At 52.9% G+C, this 24065-nt stretch overlaps 2 protein-coding genes across 6 annotated transcripts in view; both read left to right on the forward strand.

The window, feature by feature from the left end:
• Dlgap4 (DLG associated protein 4) overlaps positions 1-5986 on the forward strand; it is a 77706-nt gene extending 71720 nt beyond the window's left edge. For all 5 annotated transcript variants that reach the window (XM_076851802.1, XM_076851800.1, XM_076851801.1 and 2 more), the window contains 3 exons: positions 2365-2456; positions 3296-3451; positions 4255-5986. In XM_076851802.1, coding sequence (XP_076707917.1) covers positions 2365-2456; positions 3296-3451; positions 4255-4473 — 467 coding nt within the window. In that variant the 3' untranslated portion in view covers positions 4474-5986. The remainder of the gene's footprint in view (positions 1-2364; positions 2457-3295; positions 3452-4254) is intronic.
• Positions 5987-16134: 10148 nt separating this feature from the next.
• On the forward strand, positions 16135-23204 carry Myl9 (myosin light chain 9). Its single transcript, XM_076849073.1, has 4 exons — positions 16135-16226; positions 19486-19695; positions 21731-21892; positions 22661-23204. Exons 2-4 carry the CDS (start codon positions 19512-19514, stop codon positions 22831-22833), a joined length of 519 nt encoding a protein of 172 aa, XP_076705188.1. The 5' UTR covers positions 16135-16226; positions 19486-19511; the 3' UTR covers positions 22834-23204.
• Positions 23205-24065: the final 861 nt, after the last annotated feature.

Below are 24065 nucleotides of genomic sequence, written 5' to 3' on the forward strand. Positions count from 1 at the left end.
TCTGATCAACACAATACACCATGTGTCTTTCCAGGGGTCTTTTCTGCTCCGCTCTCAGCCTCTTAACCACTACTTTTCTGCTTTGCTTCAATGAAGACACGGGGCCTCCCAACATCCCCACCCCAAGTCCTAGGCAGCCAGCTTCCCTGTCATAGAGGGGTTCCATCCTCTGGCCTCGCACCCTACCTGGGACCCTCCACTCCTCTCAGAACCTCTGTGGGTGGCCTTTTCACTTTCTTCATAGTGTCCTTTGAAGCAGAAACTTTTTTTTTTTTTTTTTTTTTTTTTTTTGGTTTCAGGGACTGAACTCAGGGGTACTTGGCCACTGAGCCACATCCCCAGCCCTTTTTGTATTTTATTTAGAGACAGGGTCTCACTGAGTTGCTTAGGGCCTTGCTGCTGAGGCTGGCTTTGAACTCATAATCCTCCTGCCTCAGCCTCCCGAGGTGCTGAGATGATAGGCATGTGCCCCGCACCCGGCTGCGAATAAGACAGTTTTTGTTTGGGATTCTTTTGACTTTCTAGCTCTTTGGACTAGTGTTATTAGCCATTTCTAGAAAATTCTTAACCATGATCTCTCCAAATATTTCTTCCATTTTCTCCATTCTCCCCTTTTTGTACATTTGATAGATACATATTCTTTCTCATCCATGTCTCCCGATATTTTTTCTTTTTCCTTTTTTTTTTTTTTTTTTTTTTTGGTTGGGGGAGGTCTGGGAACTGAACCTAGGGGCACTTTACCACTGAGCTTCATTCCTAGTCCTTTTTATTTTTTATTTTTGGGGCTGGCCTTGAACTGTGATCCTCCTATCTCAGCCTCCCAAGTCACTGGGATTATAGGCATGTGCCACCACTCCCAACAGTCCCATTCTCTTTTTCATAGTACTTTCTAGTATATTTATTTGCTGCTTCTGTCTCTTAAAGGCGCCCAGGTGCAATCTTACAGTCAGTTTTCTGCAGGGTGAACCCTTGTGCCACCTGCAGCCCTGGCTCTGCGTTTCTCTTGCTCTGGTGCTGCAGAGCTCCTTTTACCGCCTTCCGCTGTCCTATCATCCATCACTTTTTGAAGCGCCTCTGTCTCAGCTTCAGACCTCTCTTTTACATATTCATAGCTAAATATCCCAGTTTTCATCTATTTCCTGGCACCAGTTTTCTGGTAGACGTGCTGTGACAGTTCCTGGGGCGTCTGCTGCCCTCCTGTTTTGGTTCTTACGACCTTCACCGTGAGGCACGTCCTCCCTCAGTGTGCTCTGTGGGAGAGGAACCAGGACCATCCGAGGCTGGCAGGTGGTGATGCCCACCCCCGGCGTTTGCCTTTTCCTTGCCACAGAGCCACACGAGGCAGAGCTCACCCTTTCTCTCCTTGGTGTCACTTTGACTTCTGTGTCCTTGGCTTTTCAGGGCCTCCTGGTGGGGTGAGGGGATAATATTGTCTTTATGCTGTGATTTTAAAATTGGAAGTCACACTAAAAAATCAACTTCATGCTCTTGAGCTGAACAGTTGGTGGTTAGGATGTTTATTTTTGAAACTCTTTGGTTGGATTCTATTTGCTTATGTTTTATTGAAGGCTTTCATATTTATGTTAATAATCAAAGTGCTCTTGGCATGTTGGATGGCCCACAGCGTTTCTGAAGTAAGTTATACTATTTTCCGTGTAGTCTATATGTAAGGTAGGATTTTCTGTTCCTTGAAGGTTATGTAAAAACCTCGCTGATAGGGCTGTTCCTTCTCCTGAGGAACCTACCACATACCACACACTAGGGCTGCACTGGCTGCCTTCATACTGACCCAGACACTGAGGACAAACAAGCATGTTTCTTTTGAGGGGAAGATTTTTAACTTCTGTTTCAACTTAAAAAAATACTTAGTAGTCTAGCCAGGAGCAGTGGCACACACCTGTAATCCCACTGACTTAGGAGGCTGAGGCTGGAGGATCACAAGGTGGAGGCTAGCCTGAGCAACTTGGCAAAACCCTGTCTCAAAATAAAAATGGGCTGGGATGTAGTTCAGTGGTCAAGTGGTTGCCTAGCAAATACAAAGCCCTGAGTTCAAGTTCTGACTTCTGAAGGGAAAAAAAAAGTCAAATTTTCTATTTCTTTGAGTCCTTGGTGGCAATTTATATTTTTTATGAAAATTTTTCCATATCAGCTTAATTTCCGAATTTATTGCCATAAAATGTCCTTAGGAAGTAAGAAATAGGGCTCACTTTATCTATATTGTTTGCATTTTTCTCAGAATGGATTAATGTGTAAATAAATGAAAATCCAACCCATCGCCAGATACTGACTTATATATATGTGTTCCTGACCCACCCCAGCAACCCTGTGCTTGGCTAAGTCGGCTTTTCCCCCTTTCTCCCTCAGTCTTAGGAAAAGTCCTCAGTGCTGTGGGCAGCGCCCAGCTACTGATGTCCCAGAAATTCCAGCAGTTCCGAGGCCTCTGTGAGCAGAACTTGGTGAGTGTGACTCTTGTGCCTTCACACAGCCTCTGTAACCTCCATAGCATGGAGAAGGTCCTGGCCTCCTCATGGCACTGGGAAGATGGTCGCAGTGTATTCCCGTGCCTAGCACAGGACAGAACCAGGAGTGGCGCTCCTGAAAGATCATTGACCACAGAGTCAGAACAGCCATGTGAGCATTGGTCGGTCAGCACTGACCGACTTCTCTGTAGTCCTCTCTATGCCCAAGACAGCATGCAAGGTAAGAACTGAAGGAACGCCCCCGCCAGCCTCGGTGGGCCTCCTCTCCAGGTCACCTGTCAGAAGGACAGAGTCTCTGCGGTGAACCAGCAGGAAGAACTTCTAGGAGTGGGGCCTGTGGCACTTGTGGGTTGTATTTTCATGGAACAAAGTGACAGGAGGGAGAGAGCATGGGTCCAGTAATCAATGTACCTGGAGTGAGTCCAGCGTGTCCCCACCTCACTGGCAGACCCCAGTCAAGAGTGTTTCTTCCCTGTAAAATGAGAACCCCTGGGTCTGCGTCATCCATGAGGAAATAAGTACCTTCCTCACGTGGTCCTGCAGTGGTGACGATGGCCTCGGTCCACAGGCGTGGGCCGGGCCTGTTCTTGTGATTAACTGGTTTCCTCCTTCCAAGGGCCCACCTGCCTCTGGGGCTGACACCAACATGGAGCTGGCTCTGTTTACTCACCCAGCTACTGACACAGGCACTGGGAAACCAGGGAGCAGGACTAGACTCAGAAGCCCCTCTAGGACTGGCAGGGCCAAGGGACCATGTGTGGGCAGGAGGACAAGCTTCTGCCTTGCCCACCCACTGATCACCTTCTGCTCCACAGAACCCTGATGCCAACCCACGTCCAACAGCCCAGGACCTGGCAGGGTTCTGGGACCTGCTACAGCTGTCCATCGAGGACATCAGCATGAAGTTTGATGAACTCTACCACCTCAAGGCCAACAGCTGGCAGCTGGTGGAGACCCCCGAGAAGAGGAAGGTGAGCATGGAGCAGTGCGGAGGGGAAGTCCAGGGACAAATTCCTGGTCGACAATAACGCTGCCCACATCGGTCAGTGCTGCTTGGCTCCCTTCTCCGTGTGTCGTCTTGAGCTGGGGCTCACGTCCATCACTGCCGGGGTCCATGCTTGGCACTTGTCCAGCCTGCTGCTCGCTCTGTGTAGTTGAGGCTGCCCCCTGAAGCATGCCAGCCTGCCCTGCATGTTCAGAGAAGGGGAGTCCTGGGAGAGATGTGGCTGTTGGAACTTTGCAATCAGCCAAATGGTCCCTTCTCCTGGGGCCTTACTGCCAGGAGTGCTGGGGTCTGGACCTGTACCTCCTCCTGTGGCAACAGCCTCTTCCCTGAGGCTCATGCTTCCTTTTGTAAATCAGTAGGACTTGCCGTGTTGGGCCGTGGGTTGTATTCTCCTGTAAGTTCTGATCCCCAGGAGAGCATGCAGAGTGTGACCAGGGAGTCAGAGGCCTGTCTCTGACTGGAGGACTTAGGCTGGTTCCTGCCTGAGCCTCAGGCTCCCAGTGGCTCAGAGCAGGGTGGGAACAGGTGACCTGTCTGTCCTTTACTGCTAGAACATTCTAGGATTCTGGCTTGCTTTTTGCTCCTCTGCCTTGTGCTACTCCCACTATCATCGCTTCTTGTGGCTTCCTGATTCCAGGTGTGTTGCCTGTGCCCAGTGCAGGGAGGCTGGGGTGGGAGATCCAGCTGTAGCATTTAGTTGGGGGCAGCGCCACACAAAACGTGGCACCTTTATTTTATTTTTGTTCCCTCCTCACTGTCTTACTAAAGGAAGAGAAGAAACCACCCCCTCCGGTCCCAAAGAAGCCAGCCAAATCCAAGCCAGCAGTGAGCCGCGACAAGGCCTCAGACGCAGGAGACAAGCAGCGTCAGGAGGCCCGCAAAAGACTTCTGGCAGCCAAGCGGGCAGCTTCCGTGCGGCAGAACTCGGCCACAGAGAGCGCAGACAGCATCGAAATTTATGTCCCTGAGGCCCAGACCAGGCTCTGAGACCATAAAGAAAGAAGGAAGGAAACAATTTTAAAGTGTTTAAAAAACACAAAAAAAAATCTTAATGAGAATGGAACAAAATTTTCTCAACCTTTAGTATGGTTATTCTCTTTAGAGACCCTGAGCCAACTTTCAAATTGACGCATACAAGGGCTCACGATTTGGCTTTTTTGGGTCCCTCCCAGCTTTAGGTTATGGAGACTTCACACACACAAATTCAACAAAGCTAAAAACTCTCTTCCCTCCCGCTGGCCGTGGTGGACTGGACAGGTGGACTTCGGCAACTCCCGGCCCAGCCTCAGACTGCGGTCTTTTTACTTGTTCTATCTAATGAGAACTTCAACTAGCTTGTTTACAAGACGACGACAGTCCAAGGGCAGCCTTGGGCACCTGCCATGTCCCTCCTTTTCCCAGCTACCCCGCGCTGACCTTGGATTTTTCATTCTTACATTTTTCTTTTCCCTTCAGAGCTCACACGGGGACGCCACCATGGCCAGCGGCTTCTGCGTCTCCACCTCTGGGGTCGAGGCCGGGAGAGCAGAGAGCCCGACGGCTCCCCCCCACCAAGTGCTCACACACAGTCTCCCACGCACGCACTCACGCAGCACGCACAGGCGGAGGGCCTCCCGCTGCCCCAGGCGACGTCGGACAGGACTTGCCTCTGAGCAGATGAGGAACGCGCTGGTCTCTGGGGGAATGAGGCACAGCCACGGTTGCGCATCCAGACTCCAGTCTTTCCTTCTCTCCAGCCCCTTCTTCCTTCAGCAAAAGAAAATTTAGGACTCAGAGTGGCTTCCAGGGGCTGGCTGTCCTTGGCCGCGCCTCTGTCCAGTGCCCAAGGGCAGGTGGCGGTGTCTGTATGTATGTGTACATATGCACATAGACCTTAGAGTGTATATTTAACAACGCCCTCTGCCCACCTGCCACCTGCGCTACCACCGGCTCTCGGGGCACCTGGCAGGAGGCGGGTGTGTGAATAGCATATATTTTTACATGTACTATATCTAGGTGTGTGTACAAGTGTGTGTAAAAATATAGACCTTGTGTGTAAGCAGCCCCCCCCCCTTTTTTTTTTGTCCCTCCCACCCACCCCCGCCAGCCCAGCCTCTTGAGTTTTCCGTCCGTTCTGTTTTTTTAACCCAATCCTCTCCCTGCCCCATCCCTTCTCCCGGGTGTCAGGAGCCCTGAGCTGCAGAGGCCCGGGCCTACAGGGCGGGGTGGGGCAGGCCAGGCAAGGGCAGCGGGGCACTGGGCATGCCAGGGGCTGCTCGGTACTGGGCATACAACTCCAGGGCATTGGAGACATCCTCTTGTCCGGCGCGTGCTGCAGGGGGTCCCCCTGGGTGAACCAAGGGCCTGCTCTGGGGCCCCAATCCAGCTTGGCCGCCGTCTGTGACCTTGGGCAAGTCACTTGACCTCTGTGTGCCTCAACTTCCTCCTCTGTAAAATGGGGACAGTCCCTGCCCCTCCCTACCTCACAGGCATGTTGTGAGAATAAATGAGGTAACGTGTACCCCGGCTTCCGGTGTTATTGCAGTGCGTGGGCCGGGGAGGGGAGTGGCAGTAGACGCCCCAGGAAGCAGACAGGCCACGGTTCCGACTGTCTAGTGCCAGCTCTCTGATCCTGGGTGAAAAGGCGAATCGCAGGTCTGGCCTGGGAAGCTAGAGTGCAGCATTTGCCCTGCAGCTGCCTGTGAGGAAGGCTCCCTGAGGAGCTGCTCCTACAGAGCTCCGCGGGCTGGCCTCGGATCCGACTCTGCACACCTTCCAGGACAGGCTACCCAGTGCCCAGTGCTGCTTCCCCCGGGCAGCACGTGTACCAACACACTTGCCAAGCTCAGGGTCCGGGGAGTCAGCTTGGCCGCCTCCTCTGCCTGACTCACCTTTAAAAGGTGCAGGGCTGTGCAGGCCGCACAATCTCACTGGGCAGGAGAGACCCCAATAGTGTGGCTCTGGGGGTATAGCTCAGTTGGTAGAGTGCTTGCCTCAAATGCCCAAGGCCCTGGGTTCTAATCCCCAGCACCACAAAAAAAGAAAAAGAAAAAAAAAAAAAAAACTCAGTGATGAGTTCAAGTCTACAACAGAGAAGGGTATGCTGTGGAAGGAGGCTGCGGGAACCGGAGCTGGTTCCTCCAGGTTGGGCAGGAGCGTTCTGGTCCCCACCAGAAGATAGGGAACTGAGCAGCTTTGGGGGTAAGAAAGTGCATTCCAGGCAGAAGGCATGGTAGGTGCCAACCCTGCCTACCAACTGAGGGAGAGAAAGTGCCTTTAGAAAGCCCTCAGGCCAAGCCCTCAGGCCAGACTGTGGAACCACAGTCACCATTTCCTCTCGGTCCAGCCAAACCAGGCTACCAGTGACCACAGGTCTCCCTTTCCCAAGAGCTTTGTCCAACCCCATGAGCCCACCCAACCCTGTAGCCAGTCCCCCTGTGCTCAGAGCACCTTGCCCTCATTCCTGGATCCCAGTGTCTGGTAGTGGTGGCCGAGTGTCAGTGACCGTGGGAGGCTCTGATGAACTCCTGGAGCTTGTGCCTTCCCAGACCTACTCCTGCCCTGAGACCAACCAGAGTGAGCTCAAGGTGAGTGAAGAGGGTCCCAGCAGCCAGCCATGAGTGAAGGCAGGTGAGGAATCAAGCTGGGCTTCAAGGCCACCAGCAGGTAGCAGCCCAGCTGCCCCTGTGGGCCTGAGGGCCTAGGGTGGCCCTTAGCTCTTCAGAGACTGAGGGTTTCTGCTACAGTGAGAGGCCCAGGAAGGACCCTGCTGCCCATATCAGAAGCACCAGCTGATGAGGAGCAACATGCAGAATCTGGGCCTCTACTCCTGGCCCTCCTGGCAGAGTGGCACCAAAACATGTTGTGCAACTCCCAAGAATGAAGACGTTTCATGCCTGGCAATCCTACCATTATCACTCTCAAATTCCACAGAAGAATGTTCCAGACAGGGCCTCCCTTACCCAGGAGAGCATCAAGAGCCCAGGCACTCATGTCACCTAAAGTGCCAAGCTCCAGGTGCCCGCATAATGCTCCCTAGGGCTCTTCCCTGTCCATCAGGGTCCAGTTAAGGTTGGCTCATTTTGTTAGCATGTTTCTCTAGTATCTGAATCAAAAAATTTCCCTGCCTTTCTTTTTGTTTTCCTGATAATTATATGTTAAAGTAGCCAAGCATCTCATAGAATGTTGCATAATTTGGATTTATTATGTTTTCTTTTGACTAGATTCAGAGTAAACAGTTTTGACAAGATTATGACTTAGATGATGTCCCACCTTCCACAGATGGCACACTCTTCCACTAGGAAGACGTGTCACCTTGGGAAAGGCTAAGAGCAGCTTACCAGAGAAGCTGGGAAAGAGTCCTTGGCTTCAGTGGTTCCAAAGCCCAGTCTCTGCCAGGACAGAGGGGAGCCCAGGCAGAGGCAGGAAGCACCCCTGGAAGGCTACAAGATGGCCAGGAAAGGGGCCCATGGGAAAAGGAGGCCATAAGCCACTCATGAGTCCCTGGAACCCCCACACAGGGCTGCGCACCTGAGAGCAAGGAGGCCCAGCTTTCCTCTCTAGAACTCCAAGCTCCCCGAAGATTGCAAGTCCCCAGAGTCCTGCAGAGACCTCACCCCCACCAGGATCAGCACTGGGCTCAGGGACCTTAAGAACAGCAGGACAGAGTCATTGCTCCCCTCCATGTATGGCCCATGCAGGTGAATGCTGTTGCCGCAGCGTCTGGGCTGGTTCCAACTGTGGCAGTGTCTGGCAGATGCTGCAAACCAGCCAGTCTCCACTGCCACTCCAGCCCCTTCCATGTGGCAGCCAGGGGGAGCCTTTCAGAATACCCGCGGGGTTGCCCAAGTGGCGCACACCTGTAATCACAATGGCTCAGGAGACTGAGACAAGAGGATCTTGAGTTCAGAGTCAGTCAGCCTCAGCAAAAGTGAGGTACTAAGCAACTCAGTGAGACCCTGTCTCTAAATAAAATACAAAAATAGGGCTGGAGATGTGGCTCAGTGGTTGAGTGCCCCCGAGTTCAATTCCCAGTACCCCCCCCAAAAAAAATAAAAGTACAAATGGTTGAAGGCTGGGGTGTGGCTCAAGGGTGGAGCACTTGCCTAACATGCATGAGGCCCTGGGTTCAAGCCCCAGTACCAAAAATAAAAAGCAATGGGGCACTTGCCTAGCATGTGTGAGACACTGGGTTCAATTCTCAGCACCACATATAAATAAATAAATAGATAGATAAATAGATAAATAAAGTTCCATCAACATTAAAAAAAAAAAAGGAGTGGGTGAACGTTTGAAGAACAAAATATTCACAGTGTCAAAATAACTCCCAGCAAATTATTTGGTAATAAAAATGTTCATTACAAAGGGATTTAGTAGTAACTTTCTGAGGGAAACCTGCCTGAACAAGGTGGTCAAAGTTAATATCACTTGCCTGCACAATGGTGCACACTGTAATCCCAGCTACTCAGGAGGGTGAGGCAGGAGGATCACAAATTGAAGGCCAGCCTCCACAATTTAGCAAGACCCTATCTCAAAATAAAAAATAAAAAGGACCATTGGGGACCCTCAGCTACTTTCTGGCTAGACTGACAACTCCTACATTTAAATCCACAGCCTGAGGATATAACTCAGTGGTAGATGCTCTGGGCTCAGTCCACAGCACCAAAACAAAGTTAGTATCGCCTACAAAGAGGACAACAGCTACTACAAGTCTCCGGGGTGAAGCACTGAGAAGGGCACCCCACATGGTGGTTGTATCCCTGTAAAAAAAAAAAAGTAAAATCAGGAGCCCAGCAGGGCACACCTGTAATCCCAGCTCCTCCAGAGGACCTCAAGCCCAGGAGCTAGAGACCAGCCTGAGCAACATAGCAACATAGTGAGAGTGTGTCCCCTCCTCAAAAAAAAAAAAAACCTGAAGCTAATCAAGTGAGCACAAATTAACAGGCCTGGGCTCTCCGAATATGTGTCAAGAAAGAGAAAGAAGAGCTAAGACACACTTCCAGATCAAGAGACTAAAGACATCCGGATACTGAAAAAGCGTGACAAAAATATATGACAAAACCTCACCTACCCACTCATGGTAAAAAACAGCCAGCCAAGTAGGAACGGAACAGAATTTCCTCAAGCTATATAGGGCATCAAAAAAAGCTTCAGAGTGCTCACCACCCCACTAGTAAAAGTCTGAGGCTTCCCCCTAAGATCAGGAGCAAGGCCCAGAGGGCCTCCTCACCACTTCTACAAGGTCTTGTGTCTAACTACAACTAAAAAATAGATTTTTTTTTTAAATTGTAGTACCAATTATTTCCTTGCCTGATTATCTTGGCCAGAACCTCCTGTGTATCTATACTACTGGAGGTTCTGGCCAAGACAATCAGGCAAGGAAATAATTGGTACTATAATTTTTAAAAAAAATATTTATTTTTTAGTTGTAATTGGACACAAGACCTTTATTTTATTTATTTTGTTGTGGTGCTGAGGATCGAACCCAGGGCCTCGCATATGCTGGGCCTGCGCTCTATGGCTGAGCCACAACCCCAGCCCCAATACTACAATTTTTTAAAAAAATTAAAATAAAAAATTAATAAGCATAGACAAATAAATGGTATCCAGATCAGAAATTAAGAAGTAAAACTATAATAGTAGATAAACACAATTTTCCATATAGAAAGTCCTTAGGTATCTACAGAAGAACTATTAAGATGATAAATGACTTCAGAAGGCACCAGTATGCAAAACCCAACTATATCCCTGTGCATTATCGTGATACAAAAAAAAAAAAAGAAATGTTCCTTGCACACAGCTCCGAGCTCCTCAGAATCTCTAGAGTCATTTGTATGTATACTAGTGAGATGGGGGTGATGGGCATTTCCAGGGCAGAAACTGGTCACCAAACCACCAAGACATGACCACAGGGTGGGCCCTCAGTTCCACTTAATCATCCAGCCCTCTGCATGGAAGCCTCCACAAGACATGGCAGAATCTGGAGTGCTTCTGGGGTGGTGAGGACATGGTTCTGGACGTGGCCAGCTGGAGAGGGGTGCCCTATCCCCCAACACCCTGCTCTGTGCATCGGTCTCCTCTTGGCTGTCCTGAGTCTACTCTTTAAAATGTCCCTACAACAGTAAGCAATCTGTGTTCCTGAGTTCCAAGAGCTTGTGAGCTGCTCTAGCAAATTATTAAATCTGGGGCTGGGGCTGGGCTGGGGCTGAGTGGTAGAGCACGTGCCTAGCGTGCCTGAGGACTGGGTTTGATTTCTGGCACTACATATGATAACCAAGTAAAATAAAGGAATTGTGTCCATCTACAACTACAAAATTTTTTTAATTTTATTTATTTATTTTTTTAAAGAGAGAGAGGTAGAGAGAGAGAATTTTTTAAAATATTTTTATTTTTTAGTTATCAGCGGGCACAATATCTTTGTTTGTACGTGGTGCTGAGAATCGAACCCGGGCCGCCCGCATGCCAGGCTACCGCTTGAGCCACATCCCCAGCCCTACAACTACAAAAATATTTTTTTAAAAATCTGGGGAACGGCTGTGGGAACCGCTGATGAAAGCCAAGTTGGACAGAAGTGTGGGTAACCTGGGATCCTGATACTTGTGTTTCAGGACAAAGGCACTAAGCCTATAGGAGTTTTTCTTTTATTTTTATTTATTTATTTATTTATTTTTGTAGTTGTAGATGGACAGCATGCCTTTTTTATTTGTTTATTTATATGTGGTGCTGAAGATCGAACCCAGTGCCTCACACATGCTAGGCAAGCACTCTACCACTGAGCTACAGCCCCGGCAGGCTGGCTAACTCCAGTTTCTGTCAGTATTGAACTGAATTGTAGAACTCCCAATAGGTATCCCGAGAATTGAAGAGTTGGTTGGTGTGAGGGAAGAACCCTTACACTTGGTGGAAGAAGTATCATGAATAAACGCAGATCAACTACCAATGAATACTCTGAAAAGGAAATTAAGAAAACAGTTCCAGGTATAATAGCATCAAAAAGAACAAAATACTTTGGAATAAATTTAACAAGAAACTACACATTTTAAAAGATGTAATTTTTTTTTTTTAGTTTTCGGCGGACACAACATCTTTGTTTGTATGTGGTGCTGAGGATCGAACCCAGTGCCCTGTGCATGCCAGGCGAGCGCACTACCACTTGAGACACATCCCCAGCCCCTTGAAAGATATAATTAAATGGAGAGGCATCCTGTGGGAGACCAACCTTACACGTGACTGGGTCACATTCCCCGGCTGGGTGCTGAGGCGCTCAGTCACAGAAATGTGATCAGTGTCTCTCGTGCATGGGTGTGTCTTGCTACAGCCCCATAGGTGGAGCTACGCTCACCTGTTCCTTTGTAATATAACCCCTTGCCGTGTTTAGGATAGAATCTTCCATGGAAATGCCTTGTGTGTGTCCCCTTCTCATACTGTGCCCTTGGGTGTGGCCTACCCAGGTGTCAGTCAACCTGCTGACTGAAGATACTCAGCCCCCTGAAACCTGACCCCTTGCCTCATTTAAATAACTTCTCCTCAATAAAAAGGGTCAGTGCGTGCGCTCTCTCTCTCTTTCTGTGGACCCTTAAGGCCAGAGGAGCCGTCACAGTGACCCCAAAGAAAAAGGTATTTGTGTCTCTTGTGTGGTTATTTTGCGCAGCCCAGTCAGCCCAGTTCAATTGGAGTGACCCCTGAGCCTTTTAGTCACGAGAATAGAAACCCGGCAGCATCCCATGCCCCACTCCACACCAAATGATCTACCTGCAGATGCAAAGCAATCCTTATGAAATCCCAGCACCCTTTTCTGCAGAAATTGATGACCTGATCCTAAACTCACATGGGACGGCAAGGTACCCTGAAAAGCCAAAACAATCTTGAAAGGGAAGAATAAAGTTAGATGACATGCTTCACAATTTCAAAACCCACTATAACACTAAACAAGATTATGCCCTACGGCCAAAGGGTAGATGTAGATGTACATGTCAATGAATTAGAACTCAGAGTCCAAAAATAAACCCATACATTCATGGAAACTGACAGTGCCAAACAATTCAGTGGAGAAAGAAATCTCAGCAAATGGTCTGGAACCAGCCACCATTGTGGTGCACGCCTGTGATCCAGCTGCTCTGGAGGCTGAGGCAGGAGGGTCACAAGTTCAAAGCCAGCCTCAGCAAGATTCAGCAGGACCTTGCCTCAAATAAAAAACAAAAAAGTTTGGGCTGTAGCTCAGTGGTAAAGTGCCCCTGGTAAAGACCAAAAATAAACAAACAAAAACAAATGGTGGGGCTGGGGTTGGGATCTGCAGCACCACATATAAATAAATAAAATAAAAGATCCATTGACAACTAAAATATATTAAAACAAAAACAAATGGTGGGGCTGGGGTTGGGGCTCAGTGGCACAGCGCTTGCCTAGCATGTGGGAGGCACTGGGTTTGATTCTCAGCACCACACAAACAAAATAAATAAATAAAATAAAGTTATTTTAAAAAGTGCTAGAAAAACTGGATAGTCAAACACAAAAGAAGGAAATTGGGTTGGACAGGTGGCACATGCTTGCCTTGGGCTTGCAATCCTCCTGCCTCAGCCTCCAGAACTGCTGAGCGGAGGTGGTGTTTTGTGGTACTGGGGATTGAACCCAGGGCCTTGCACATGCCAGGCAAGCACTCTACCACAGAGGTACATCCTCACCAAGAGCTAGGATTACAGGTATGTGGCAAAGCAATAGTTTTGGATAGTTTCTTGGATATGGCACAAAATACACAAAGAGCCTGCCTGTAATCTCAGATACTTGGGAGGCTGACACAAGAGGCTCACAAGTTGAGGCCAGCCTGGGCCACTTAGTAAGACCCTGTCTCAAAAAAGAGTACAAGATGGGGTTGGGGTTGTGGCTCAGTGGTAGAGTGCTCGCCTAGCATACACAAGGCACTGGGTTCAATCCTCAGCACCACATAATGTAAATTAAAGATATTGTGTCCACCTAATGCTTAAGAATAAATATTTAAAAAAAAAAAGAGTAGGGTCTAGGGGAGGCCTCTAGGTTACTGATAGCATACCCTTGAAGGGACTTTTGGGACCTGGGCCTCTCTTTGCTCTCGTTTGTCCCTGCCTCACAATGTAGTAAGTCTACTCCAGCACACGCTCTCAGAATGATGTGCTGCCAACTGATCCTGAACTGCAACTTCCAAAATTATGAGCCAAAATAAACCTTTTCTCTTTATAAACTGATTATCTCAGGTAATTGTTACAGTTACAGAAGGCGGACTAACACACTTAGTGATCTTACTCTGAAAATCTTACATTCCTAAAAATATGAACACATATATCAACACATAAACTCATATGCAAATGTCTGAAACAGCATTTCTCATGACAGGTAAGAAGAGGAAACCAACCAAGTGTCCATTAACTGATGAATGCATTAAAAGATGGATTTCTAGCTCCGTCCAGTGGTACACACCCGTAGGCTGGGGCATGGAACACCTGAACTCAGGAGTTCAAAGCCAGACTGGGCAGGTATTGTACATCCATGTTCATAGCAGCATTATTCATCCATTTACTCTGTGTGTGTGTGTGAGTGTGTGTGTCTTGTTGGTTATTTGGAATCCAACCCAGAGCCTCCCACATGCTAAGCAGGTGCCCTACCACTGAGCTATACTCCCCCCAATTGTAACAGCATAATTTAGCCACAAGGTAAATATCCATCAGCAGAATGAATACAAAAACAAAATATGGCATAAAACATGATAGAATTTCATACAATTCGACCTTAAAAAGGAAGGAAATTCTGACATATATTGAACTTGGATGAATCTTGAGGACATTATGCTAAGAAAAATAAGCCAAAATAAATAAACAAATAAGCCAGTCACAAAGGGACAAATACTATCTGATTCCACTCATATGAGGTTCCAGAGTCATCAGATTCATAGAAGCAAAGCTGAATGGCATTACCAAAGCTGGGAGAAGAGGGGACCTGCAGTTAGTGTCCAATGGACACAGAGTCCCAGCTGGTGGCTGCACTACAAGACAACTACTTAACAGCACAAAACTCCACACTTGAAAAAGGGCCAAATGGCAAGTTTTATGTTATTTTACCACAAACATCAAACAAAATAACCAGGGAGAGGAATAAGCAACACAAGCTCTTGATTGGATCCTTGGTTGGAACAAATTTCTATAAATGACAAATTGAGATAATTAGCACTACTGGGATATGGATTGTAAATTCGGTAATTGAATCAATATGATTTTTTTAGATTTTTGCAATTGTACTAGGACATGTAAGACAATACTCTTTTTTGGATGATACTGAAAATTTAGGGATAAAAGGGCATGATGTATACTGTTTATTTTCAAATGTTTGAGATGGAGATAAATATATGTTTTATATATATATGGAGAGAGAAAAAAGAAAAGCCCAAGGAGAACCTAGATGAAGGTATACAGGAGTACTTTGTACAATTCTTGTAACTTTATTGTAAGCCTGAACTTCTTTTTAAAAAATAAAGTTTTTTTTTTTTTTTTTTAATATGTCTAAATGAAAATCACTCCCAAAACCTGCTCCACCCACAAGTGTCCCACCCGCATCTCAGGAAATAACAGCTCTATCTTTCCGGTTGCTCAGACCCAAAACCTTGGAGTCAACCTTGATTTTCCCCTTCACCCCACCCCTGTGCACCCGCAGCCCTATTGGCTGCACCAACAGAAACACGCCCGGGAGCCCACCCTTCTCCACCCGCACTGCTCGGCCTCCCTACTCTCCCAGCTTCGTCCAGGACCCCCTCCTCTATCCAAGGCAGGCTGCAGGGGGACCGGGTGCAGACACATGCAGGTCGCCCTCCCTTCTGCTCACACTGAACAGTTCCTCCTGCTTCTCAGACCCCGTCCTGCCGCTCCCTGGCCCGGAGCCCGGGGAGCTCCACTCGGGGCTCCACCACTGCAACCTGCTCAGAAGTCACTTCCCGGGAGGTTGCCTGCACCGCACCACACACCCCAGTCACTCTGCCCTCGTCTGCTTTTTTCTCCATCCAGGCTCCTCGTCCTCAGTCCTAGACGCTCGGAGTTAAGTGCTCGTGGCATCGCCCTCCACAAACACAGCGCGTCCTGGGCGGGCGGCCGTGGCGCACCGCGGCGTCCCCAGCACCTTGCCAGGCGGATAGCAGGTGCCCCTTACTGCTTACAGAGTAAGTATCTGGGTGCTGGAAAGTTCCCCAGGAGGCTGTGTTGGCCCCTGGCCTGAGGATGATTGGTCCTTTGCGACATGCAAGTTGTCCAGCTCAGCCTCCGACTGGAAAAGGCCATACTTGGCCTGCTGGGAGCCACTCCTCCCACGGGACTCGCGCTGGACAGCAGGGCCTTCGGGAAAAAATGCGGGGAGGAGTCTGAGAAACGGGGACCCCCGGAGGCTCTGCCTCCCCCCCCATCACCTGCCCTCCCTGTACCCAAGAAAGGCCTTGTCGCCTTTGGAGACAGGAGCAGCAATGAAGTCGGGTGACCACCCCCGCCTCCCCGCCCGCACGTGAAGGCCAAATAAGGCCGGGGGGCTGCGCGGCCCCTCCGCCCGGGCCCCGCCCGGCCCAGCACGCACATTCTTCTGCCTTGTAAGGCGCGGCCGCCTCGCCGCCTGGCCCCGCCCCGGCCCCGCCCCCGGGCGCAGGCCCCGCCCCCGCCCCGGCCGGAGCGGGAGCCCCAACCCCGGCCAGAGCCAGAGCCCCGGCAGAGCGCATCGCCAGCCGCGCCTCTCCGCGCCCCAGCGCCTCTCCGCACCAGGTGGGAGCCCGCCCCGGCCAGCGCAGGGTGTCTACAGTAGGTGGTCGGACTGGCCGGCGACGCGGCCGTCACCGGCTCTGCACAGGCCCCAGGGACAGGGAAGGCAAGGGTCTGCTGGGCGAGGACAGCGGTGCGGGCTGGGCTGCGAGTTCACTCGCTCCCACGGGGGTCCGAGCCTGGGGCTGGGCGGCAGCGGGACTGACCCTGGATCTGGGAAACATGGTCCTTTGGCGAGGGAACAAGTTGTCCCGCTCTGCGTCTCCACGCCCAGAACTCGGGGGTCCCAGAAGGGTATTGAGGTGGCCGGCACTCCCTGTCTCAAGAAGCCAGGTGCCTCTGGGATACTGAGCCCTGCCAGCCTCCATGCCCTTCCAGAGCACCCGTGTCCCCTCTCCTATCCCAGTCCCACACCCTGGGCAGGAGACAGGGATGGTGACCAGGAGTGTGTGTGTCGTCTTTCTCACACACACACACTCACACCAAGTGCTGTGTGTTTTGACCCTGGAGCTTCCCCCGTCTGGACCATCTTCTCAGCCTCCAGCTCTGGCAGCTCTGAGGGAAGTCAAGTAATTCACCCTCAGATGAGGGGAGCCCTTAGCAGGGCCCCTGGCATCGCCCAGTCACAGCAAAGGGGCACAGGCCTGATCTGGCTTCTACCCAAGTCTTTGCTGTTATTGTAGAATTTCAGACACTATAGGAGAAAGGTGACATCTGGTCACAGCCAGGCCCAGTATCCACTGTCTGGTCTTTGGTGACTGGGACCTTGGGGAGGAGGAAGTGTTGGCTCCAGGGCCCAAGGCCCCTGGCTTGTGTCTGACCCTGGTCTCTCAACCTGCTTGTGGCAACAGGCCTTGGCCCCTTGGGGGGAGCTGCATGGTCAGCCTCTTTGTCAAGGCCTCAAGGACCTCGGGGCACAGTTTGCTGCCCCCCAACCCAAGCCTGCTAGGGTCTTGGCCTCCCCTGGCCCTCACCCCTTAGGGGCACACATTCACCTTCTCCTGCCTGTTGCCTGAACCGTGCACCTGGAGCCGCTACCCGCTTCCTCCCAAGGTCACGCCAGTGGACAGAGGGGCCTGGTGCCCTCACCATATCCTGGCTGCACACCTTATTTGGCCTTCACGTGCTGGTGGCCTCAAAGGCACAGTGCCCCGGTGGGCCCAGAGAGAGCACGGGTGAGCCTGGGCACACCTGCCCTAGAGCTCTGCAGGCAGATGGTGACATTGATGATCACCTCAGCCTTGGAGGGCACAGTGGACTTCTGTGGCAGCCTTTGGTGCTCACCATGAGTCCAAGTTCCCAGAGAACAATGAGCTTAGGAAGAATTGGGCCCTCTAAGCCACAGAGAGGAGGGGGCGGGCTTCTGGGGACAATGGCACTCCCTACCCTCAGCACTTTCCCACTCCCACACAGGTGGGCTACAGGCAGCCAGTCTCAAGACTTCAGGCAACTATGGCCCCAAGGACATGCTGGACTGGCCAAACCCCAGCTCGGGCATAAGCTTCCATAGGCCCAGGGCCAGCTGGACATGGTGGTGTGCATCTGTAGTTCCAGCTACTCAGAAGGCTGAGGCAGGAGGATCACAAGTTTAAGGCCAGCCTCAGCAACTTAGCGAGACCCCCATTTCAAAATTTAAAAAAATAAATAAATAAGAACTGGGGATGGGGCTCAGTGGTAAAGCCCCCCTGGGTTCAGTCCAGTACAGGAAGGAAGGAAGCAAAAGGTCAAGGTCTGGGAATGACTTGAAAGGTGTCCTTGTGGGATCTTGGATGAAGAGCAGTAACACAGGCAGAGGAGACCCTGGACCGGGGCTCAGAACCGGAACCGAGGAGAAAGGAGCAGCCCCCCTCCTGGGGCCTCTGCCTGCTGAGGGGAGCAGGACTAGGTCTTCTGGCACATAGTCCCCACAGCTGTGACAAAGACTCAGGGAGGACCTTAGTTTCCCATCTGTGCAGCAGACCGCCCTCAGACAGCCATTCACTCACGAAGCATCCCCAGCCCATGGTGGCCATGGCTGTGCCAGTCGGCTGGCCCCAGGCTGAGGGAGAGAGGGCTTCAAGTGTGGATGTCAAACAAGGGTGGGGAGCGCAGCTCCCTGCAGGCCCTGGCCCAAAAGAAGGGGCCCTGCAGGAGGGCCTGGGAGGAAGCCTGGGGCCTGGGCGCAAGATGGAGGAGGGAGGGATGCAGAGGATGGAGGGGTGCGGGCTGGGAGAGGCGGGAGGGCTCTCACGGCCTTGAATGCCAGGCTGAAGGTCACAGGCTTGCTTAGGGGCTGGGGGCAGCAGGAACCTCCTGGCGCTTCCAAGTGGCCAGTGAATGGGACAGAAAAGATGCTAGGCTGGATCTGCACAATGAGAATAGGACCTGGCCACTCAGCCTGGGGACCTCAGTCCCCTGTAAGCACAGGACAGGGCCCAAAACCAGTCTGTCACTCACCCAGGGGCTGGCAGACTGCCTTGGGAGGACGTGCGGTGTGGGGGGTGGACGCCAGAGTTCCCAGAGCCTCCCACAGGCAGCACGTGGGATGGGGAGGGCTGAGGAATGTCAGGCATGCAGCCTGCTGGTCAGGCCCCTCCTGTGGGTCCCAGGGCTCCTGGAAGGAGGCCCAGCAGAACCCCCCTCTGCCTCCCCCATGGAGCCCCATCTTGCCACTTGGAGGGAGAGAGAGCTGGGCAGTGAGTGCTGTCAGGATTAAAGGACATACATGTCTAGTCCTACCTGCTCAGAGCAAAAATACCTGACTCTATGCCGGGACCATTTCAGGTGCTTTTCAAGCACTTGGTTAGTTTATCCCCATTCCCAGACGAGAACGCTCGGGCTTGGAGAGGAAGTTGTTCAAGATCACAGAGCCCAGCTGGGTGCAGTGGTGCACCCCAGTAATCCCAGCAATTTGGGAGGCTAAGGCAGGAGGATCAAAAGTTCAAGGCCAGCCTCAGTATTTAGTGAGACCCTATCTCAAAATATGAAATAAAAAGGGCTGGGGATTTTAAAAGGGCAGGATGGGGGTGGACTGAATGGTTAAGCACCCTTGGGTTCAATCCCCAGAACCAATAAATAAAGAAATATGGCTGGAGGTGTGACTCAGTGATTAAGTGTGCCCACACCCTGGGTTCAATTCCTAGTGTCTGCCTTTGTGAAGAACTGGGTATTGGGAGGCCTGAGCCTGTGGGAGGCTGTGAAGGCCAGGCCTGCAGCAGAGAGCCATCTGGGGGAGTCAGGGAGAGCCCCTGACCCAGGTATGCCCTGCACCCCCTCCCTGTAGGGAAGCTCCACCCACCTCAAGCCAAGATGTCCAGCAAGCGGGCCAAGGCCAAGACCACCAAGAAGAGGCCACAGCGGGCCACGTCCAATGTTTTCGCAATGTTTGACCAGTCCCAGATCCAAGAGTTTAAGGAGGCCTTCAACATGATCGACCAGAACAGGGACGGCTTCATTGACAAGGAGGACCTGCATGACATGCTGGCCTCCCTAGGTGAGCAGGGACCAGGCCAGCGGGTGGTGTGGGCTCCCAGGGGCCGCAGGGCTGCTCCGCACTTCCTGAGCACTTCCTTTGTCACAAGTCCTGTGGTAGCCGCCCTGAGGGCAGCTGCTCGTGCTTCACGCACTCTGTGGACAGGTAAACTGAGGCAAAGAGCAGTTCCGGAATGTGTCTGGGGTCCAGCACAGGATTTTCAGGCTGACTGCAGAGTGGGGCCGTCTTGGGCAGATGCATGAATCGGACACCCAGTGACATTTGATTTAAAGAAGGGGGTTGGGCCAGGAATGGTGGCATATGCCTGTAATCCCAATGACTCAGGAGGCTAAGGCAGGAGGATTGCAAGTTTGAGGCCAAGCTCAGCAACTTAGAGACCCTGTCTCAAAAAATAAAAAGGGCTGGGACATGGCTCAGTGGTAAAGCCACCCCTGGGTTCCATCCCAGTACCAGATAATAGTAATAAGAAACAAACAAGTCATTTTAAAAACACAAAAAAGTAAATAAAAATAGAGGACTGGCAGCTGAATGAAAGAGTGAGCTGCGGGCCAGTGTGGGGGCACAAGCCTGCGACCCCAGTGACTTGGGAGGCTGAGGCAGGGGGCAAGTTCAAGGTCCTCCTGCGCAACTTGGTGAGACCGAGTCTCTGAATTAAAGAAGAAGGAAGAGGAGTTTGAACTGCAGGCTCCATTGTAGGTGGAAGCTGAGCCACCGGGGGACAGGAGCCCCTCCCCCACCCCAGTGACCTCTCCAGTCAGCATCTTGGCACCTGAGGGCCCAGGGCTCACTTCCAACTCACTCTGCTCAGTGAGGAAACCGCGCTCCAGAGGCCAGGCCGCTGCTCCGCATGTGCTGGCCGTGGGCAGCCGCTCTTGGAGCGCCATCGACCTGGTGAAGGCACCTGGGCCAGAGCCAGGCAGGAAGTCGGGCATCACCGGGCAGCGTGTGGTCAAGCCAAGAGCGTCAAGCCAACAGCCCCAGGAAGGCCTAGCGCGGCCCATTCCTTGCCTCTGTAACGGGCACCTGGCCTCCCACACCCTCCTGAGGCAGCTGGTGAGAACAGGCCACCTGAGGGGGGCTCACCTGGACGCTGCTTCCCCTGGCAGTGTGGCAGTGTGGCCCTGGACCGGCTCCTTGCCCGTCTGTGCCCTGGCTCCTGCCTGCCGAGTAGGAGTGACAGGTTCTCTAGAGGCCAGGCTCACTTGGAGCCTCCCTCTCCCAGGAGGCCGCCCAGCAGGGCTCTCACCTGGGGCCCTCCAGTTTCATCCAAGGGGGGGACAGAAGCCAGGGGAGCGGGTGGCCCTAGGTGCTCTACTCAAGCCCTGCAGGTCCTAGCTCTCCTAAGCCTCAGCTCCACAAACCGTCCCATAGGGACACAGCAATATGTTGAGGAGGACGTCGAAGGCTCCTCCCCATCTGGTAGACATGATTATCATTCCTAAAGGAGGAAACTGAGGCTCAGAGAGGTTAAGTAATTTGTCCAGTGTCACACATCTAAGTGGTAGAGCTGGATGAGCCCATAAGTTCAGTCCAGTGTGAGGGCTGTGCCTGTCATCCCTACAGGTGTTTTGCAGCCGTTACCTTATTCATCTTCACAGTGCTCCTAAGAGACATGGGAAACTAAGGCACAGAGCTGGGGTTCAAATCCAGGCCTGCGTGACACCAAAACTTGCTACTCTGACCACTTTTGAAATTCTGTCTGGAGCTCAAGGTCAGGCTACCTGGGTTTGAATGGTTTGGTGTCATGCTCCCAGTTTGCTGGCTGTGTGGCCCTGGACCAGCCTCCTTGCCCGTCTATGGAGTGGGAGTGGCAACGGCTGCCTTCACAGGGTCACTGGTCCGCAGATGCTCCTACCAGAGGGGCAGGGTGACTGGTGGTGGCAGTTGGGGACCATGGCAGCTGGGCCAGGCCTCAAATCAGAAGGCCGCCTGCCACAGCACCGTGCTGTCCATTGCCTAAGCTGGCCACCGGTGGGGCGGGGAGGGCAGTGCCAGGCGGGCCTGGACGCAGCACCGATGGCCCCCGCCTGTGCAGGGAAGAACCCCACGGACGAGTACCTGGAGGGCATGATGAGCGAGGCCCCGGGGCCCATCAACTTCACCATGTTCCTCACCATGTTCGGGGAGAAGCTGAACGGCACTGACCCCGAGGACGTGATCCGCAACGCCTTCGCCTGCTTCGACGAGGAGGCTTCAGGTCAGCCGCGGCCGCCAGGCACCTCCCCCGTCCACTGCCAGAGCAGCCAGAGCCAGGCTCCTCCTGCTCTCTCCAGGGCCACTAACAGGACAGCCCAGGCCCACCAAGCCGCCCCACTTCCTCGTCTCACCCCCACCCCCACCCCCACCCCCACCGTCCCTCTGCTGTAGAGCTTTCCAGAAATCAAGTCAGGCGCCCTTCTTGCCAACAAGGAACAGAAGCAAGTCCCAGCCAGCCAGATCCTCTGTACCGCAGATAGCTGTCCCCAGGGACATGCTGAGTGAAGGTGGCAACAGTGGACTCTCAGTGGCTCCAGGTCTGCCTTGGCCCCAGCATGTCCAGAACATTTTCCCATCTTTACAGTTCTCTTGCCAGGTTGGGATATTTTCAGCCCTGTTTTCCAGATCAAGTAGGCACAGAGAGCTTAGGGACCTTGCCCAAGGTCACACAGCAAAGATTGGAGATTACCATTCCAACTCAGGCTGTGGAACTGCAGAGCTCACTTGTAAAACGGTGTGCCCAGCACTCCCTGCACCCACAGCCCCACGCCCTGCAGACAGGACTAGGGCAGAGCTCTTCCTGGTAGACCCGGCAGGCTCCTGGGCCCTCCGGCCCAAGTCCCCTGTTCCCTGAGCTGAGCACACTAGGGTGGCATCTTCCTGGCCTCTCTCCGGCCATGAGGTCGGCAAGGACGGTGGGCTGGTGAGTCGGGGTCTGGTGCGTCCCAGCCCTGGTCCCTGCCCTCACAGACCCTGGCCCGGCCCCCAGGCTCCATTCATGAGGACCACCTCCGGGAGCTGCTCACCACCATGGGAGACCGCTTCACCGACGAGGAAGTGGACGAGATGTACCGCGAGGCGCCCATCGACAAGAAGGGCAACTTCAACTACGTGGAGTTCACCCGCATCCTCAAGCACGGGGCCAAGGACAAGGACGACTAGCCCCGGGGGCCCTCGGCCGGCCCTCCCTCCGCCCCACACACACACGCACCGCCGGGCCGCCCAGGGGTGGTCCAGCCCCGAGAGTCACGGGCCGAGGACCCCTGAAGGACCCCTGAAGGACCGTGGTCCAGGGAGACCGAAGGCCTCGGGAGCGAGGGCTGCCTGTCCCTAGGCTGCCCCGGGGATGCGGCCCTGGGTCCTGGTGTCAACAGCACTTCATGAGCACCCATACACGCACGAGCTCGCCACGTCCCCAAGAGGACAGCACCAGACCCCCGCCCCTGCCCGTCCACCTCTCCTGGGAGTGCCCAGGTCACCTGGGCACCCCTGCCCCAGGGAGGCAGAGTCTCCAATAGAAGGCTGAGCACTACTCAGGGTCTGTGACTGTGCTTTTGGTAAAATCAGGGTCCTGGGGCCCCAAACCCTCCTTCTCCTCGCCTCCCCCCACCCCACCCCCACTCCCTGGCTGCCCTGCTCCCCCTCTGACCAGAAGTCCCCAGCCCTGTGTCCCTGACACCCCAGGGCCAGGACCCCTAAGTAGGGCGGCTATGCGCTGAGCTGAGGCAGACCAGCAGAGGGAGCAGCCTTGGAGCAGGGATAAGGCCAGTGTCCCAGAAGCTCAGGGAGGAGGTGGGGACCTGATCACCTGCCCTGGGTGACCCCACCCTGTCACCCCAGCAGCCATAGGGTGGGCTCTGGGCTGCACCCTCAGCAGTGGAAAGGAGACGCCACCCCAGGACACCAGCCAGCCAGCCAAAGCCTCCTGCACCAGCTGCTGCTTTGGAACACTGGGGACGCTGGGTGGAAATGGAGGGTCTGGGGACAGAGGCTGCACCCACCATGGCCCTGTGACCTGCTGTAGAGGTCACTGACAGGCAGACGACAGTGCAGGGCAGTATGAGATCAGGGCAAGCGGGTGTGAGCAGCACCCAGAGGCCCTGACTAAGCCTAGACTCGACCCACTCAGGTCCCAGGGGAGCCTCCTCTCCCAGTTCCAAAACAAGCCCGAAAGAGCCTCACCCCCAAACCAAGGCCAAATACCGTCCCAGGCTCAGTTCCAGTCACTCCCCACCCTGTGCCCACCCAGGTCCTGGTGGGTCTCTCAGGCAAGGGTGTGCACTGGTCATCTCCCCATGAAAGGGTCACAGGTCATCTGGGCAGGACTACTGCAGACCAAAGGCCTTCCTGGAGGAAGGTGGGGACTCATCAGGAATAGCCCTGGCATCCTAAGC

Source organism: Callospermophilus lateralis, chromosome 3, assembly GCF_048772815.1.
Source record: "Callospermophilus lateralis isolate mCalLat2 chromosome 3, mCalLat2.hap1, whole genome shotgun sequence".
Lineage (NCBI taxonomy): Eukaryota > Metazoa > Chordata > Mammalia > Rodentia > Sciuridae > Callospermophilus > Callospermophilus lateralis.

Coding starts and splice junctions, on each gene's coding strand:
- Myl9 (XM_076849073.1), top strand. CDS start 19,512: ATGTCCAGCAAGCGGGCCAAGGCCAAGACCACCAAGAAGAGGCCACAG. Junction 19,696..21,730: donor TGACATGCTGGCCTCCCTAG/GTGAGCAGGGAC, acceptor CCGCCTGTGCAG/GGAAGAACCCCACGGACGAG. Junction 21,893..22,660: donor CTTCGACGAGGAGGCTTCAG/GTCAGCCGCGGC, acceptor CCCGGCCCCCAG/GCTCCATTCATGAGGACCAC.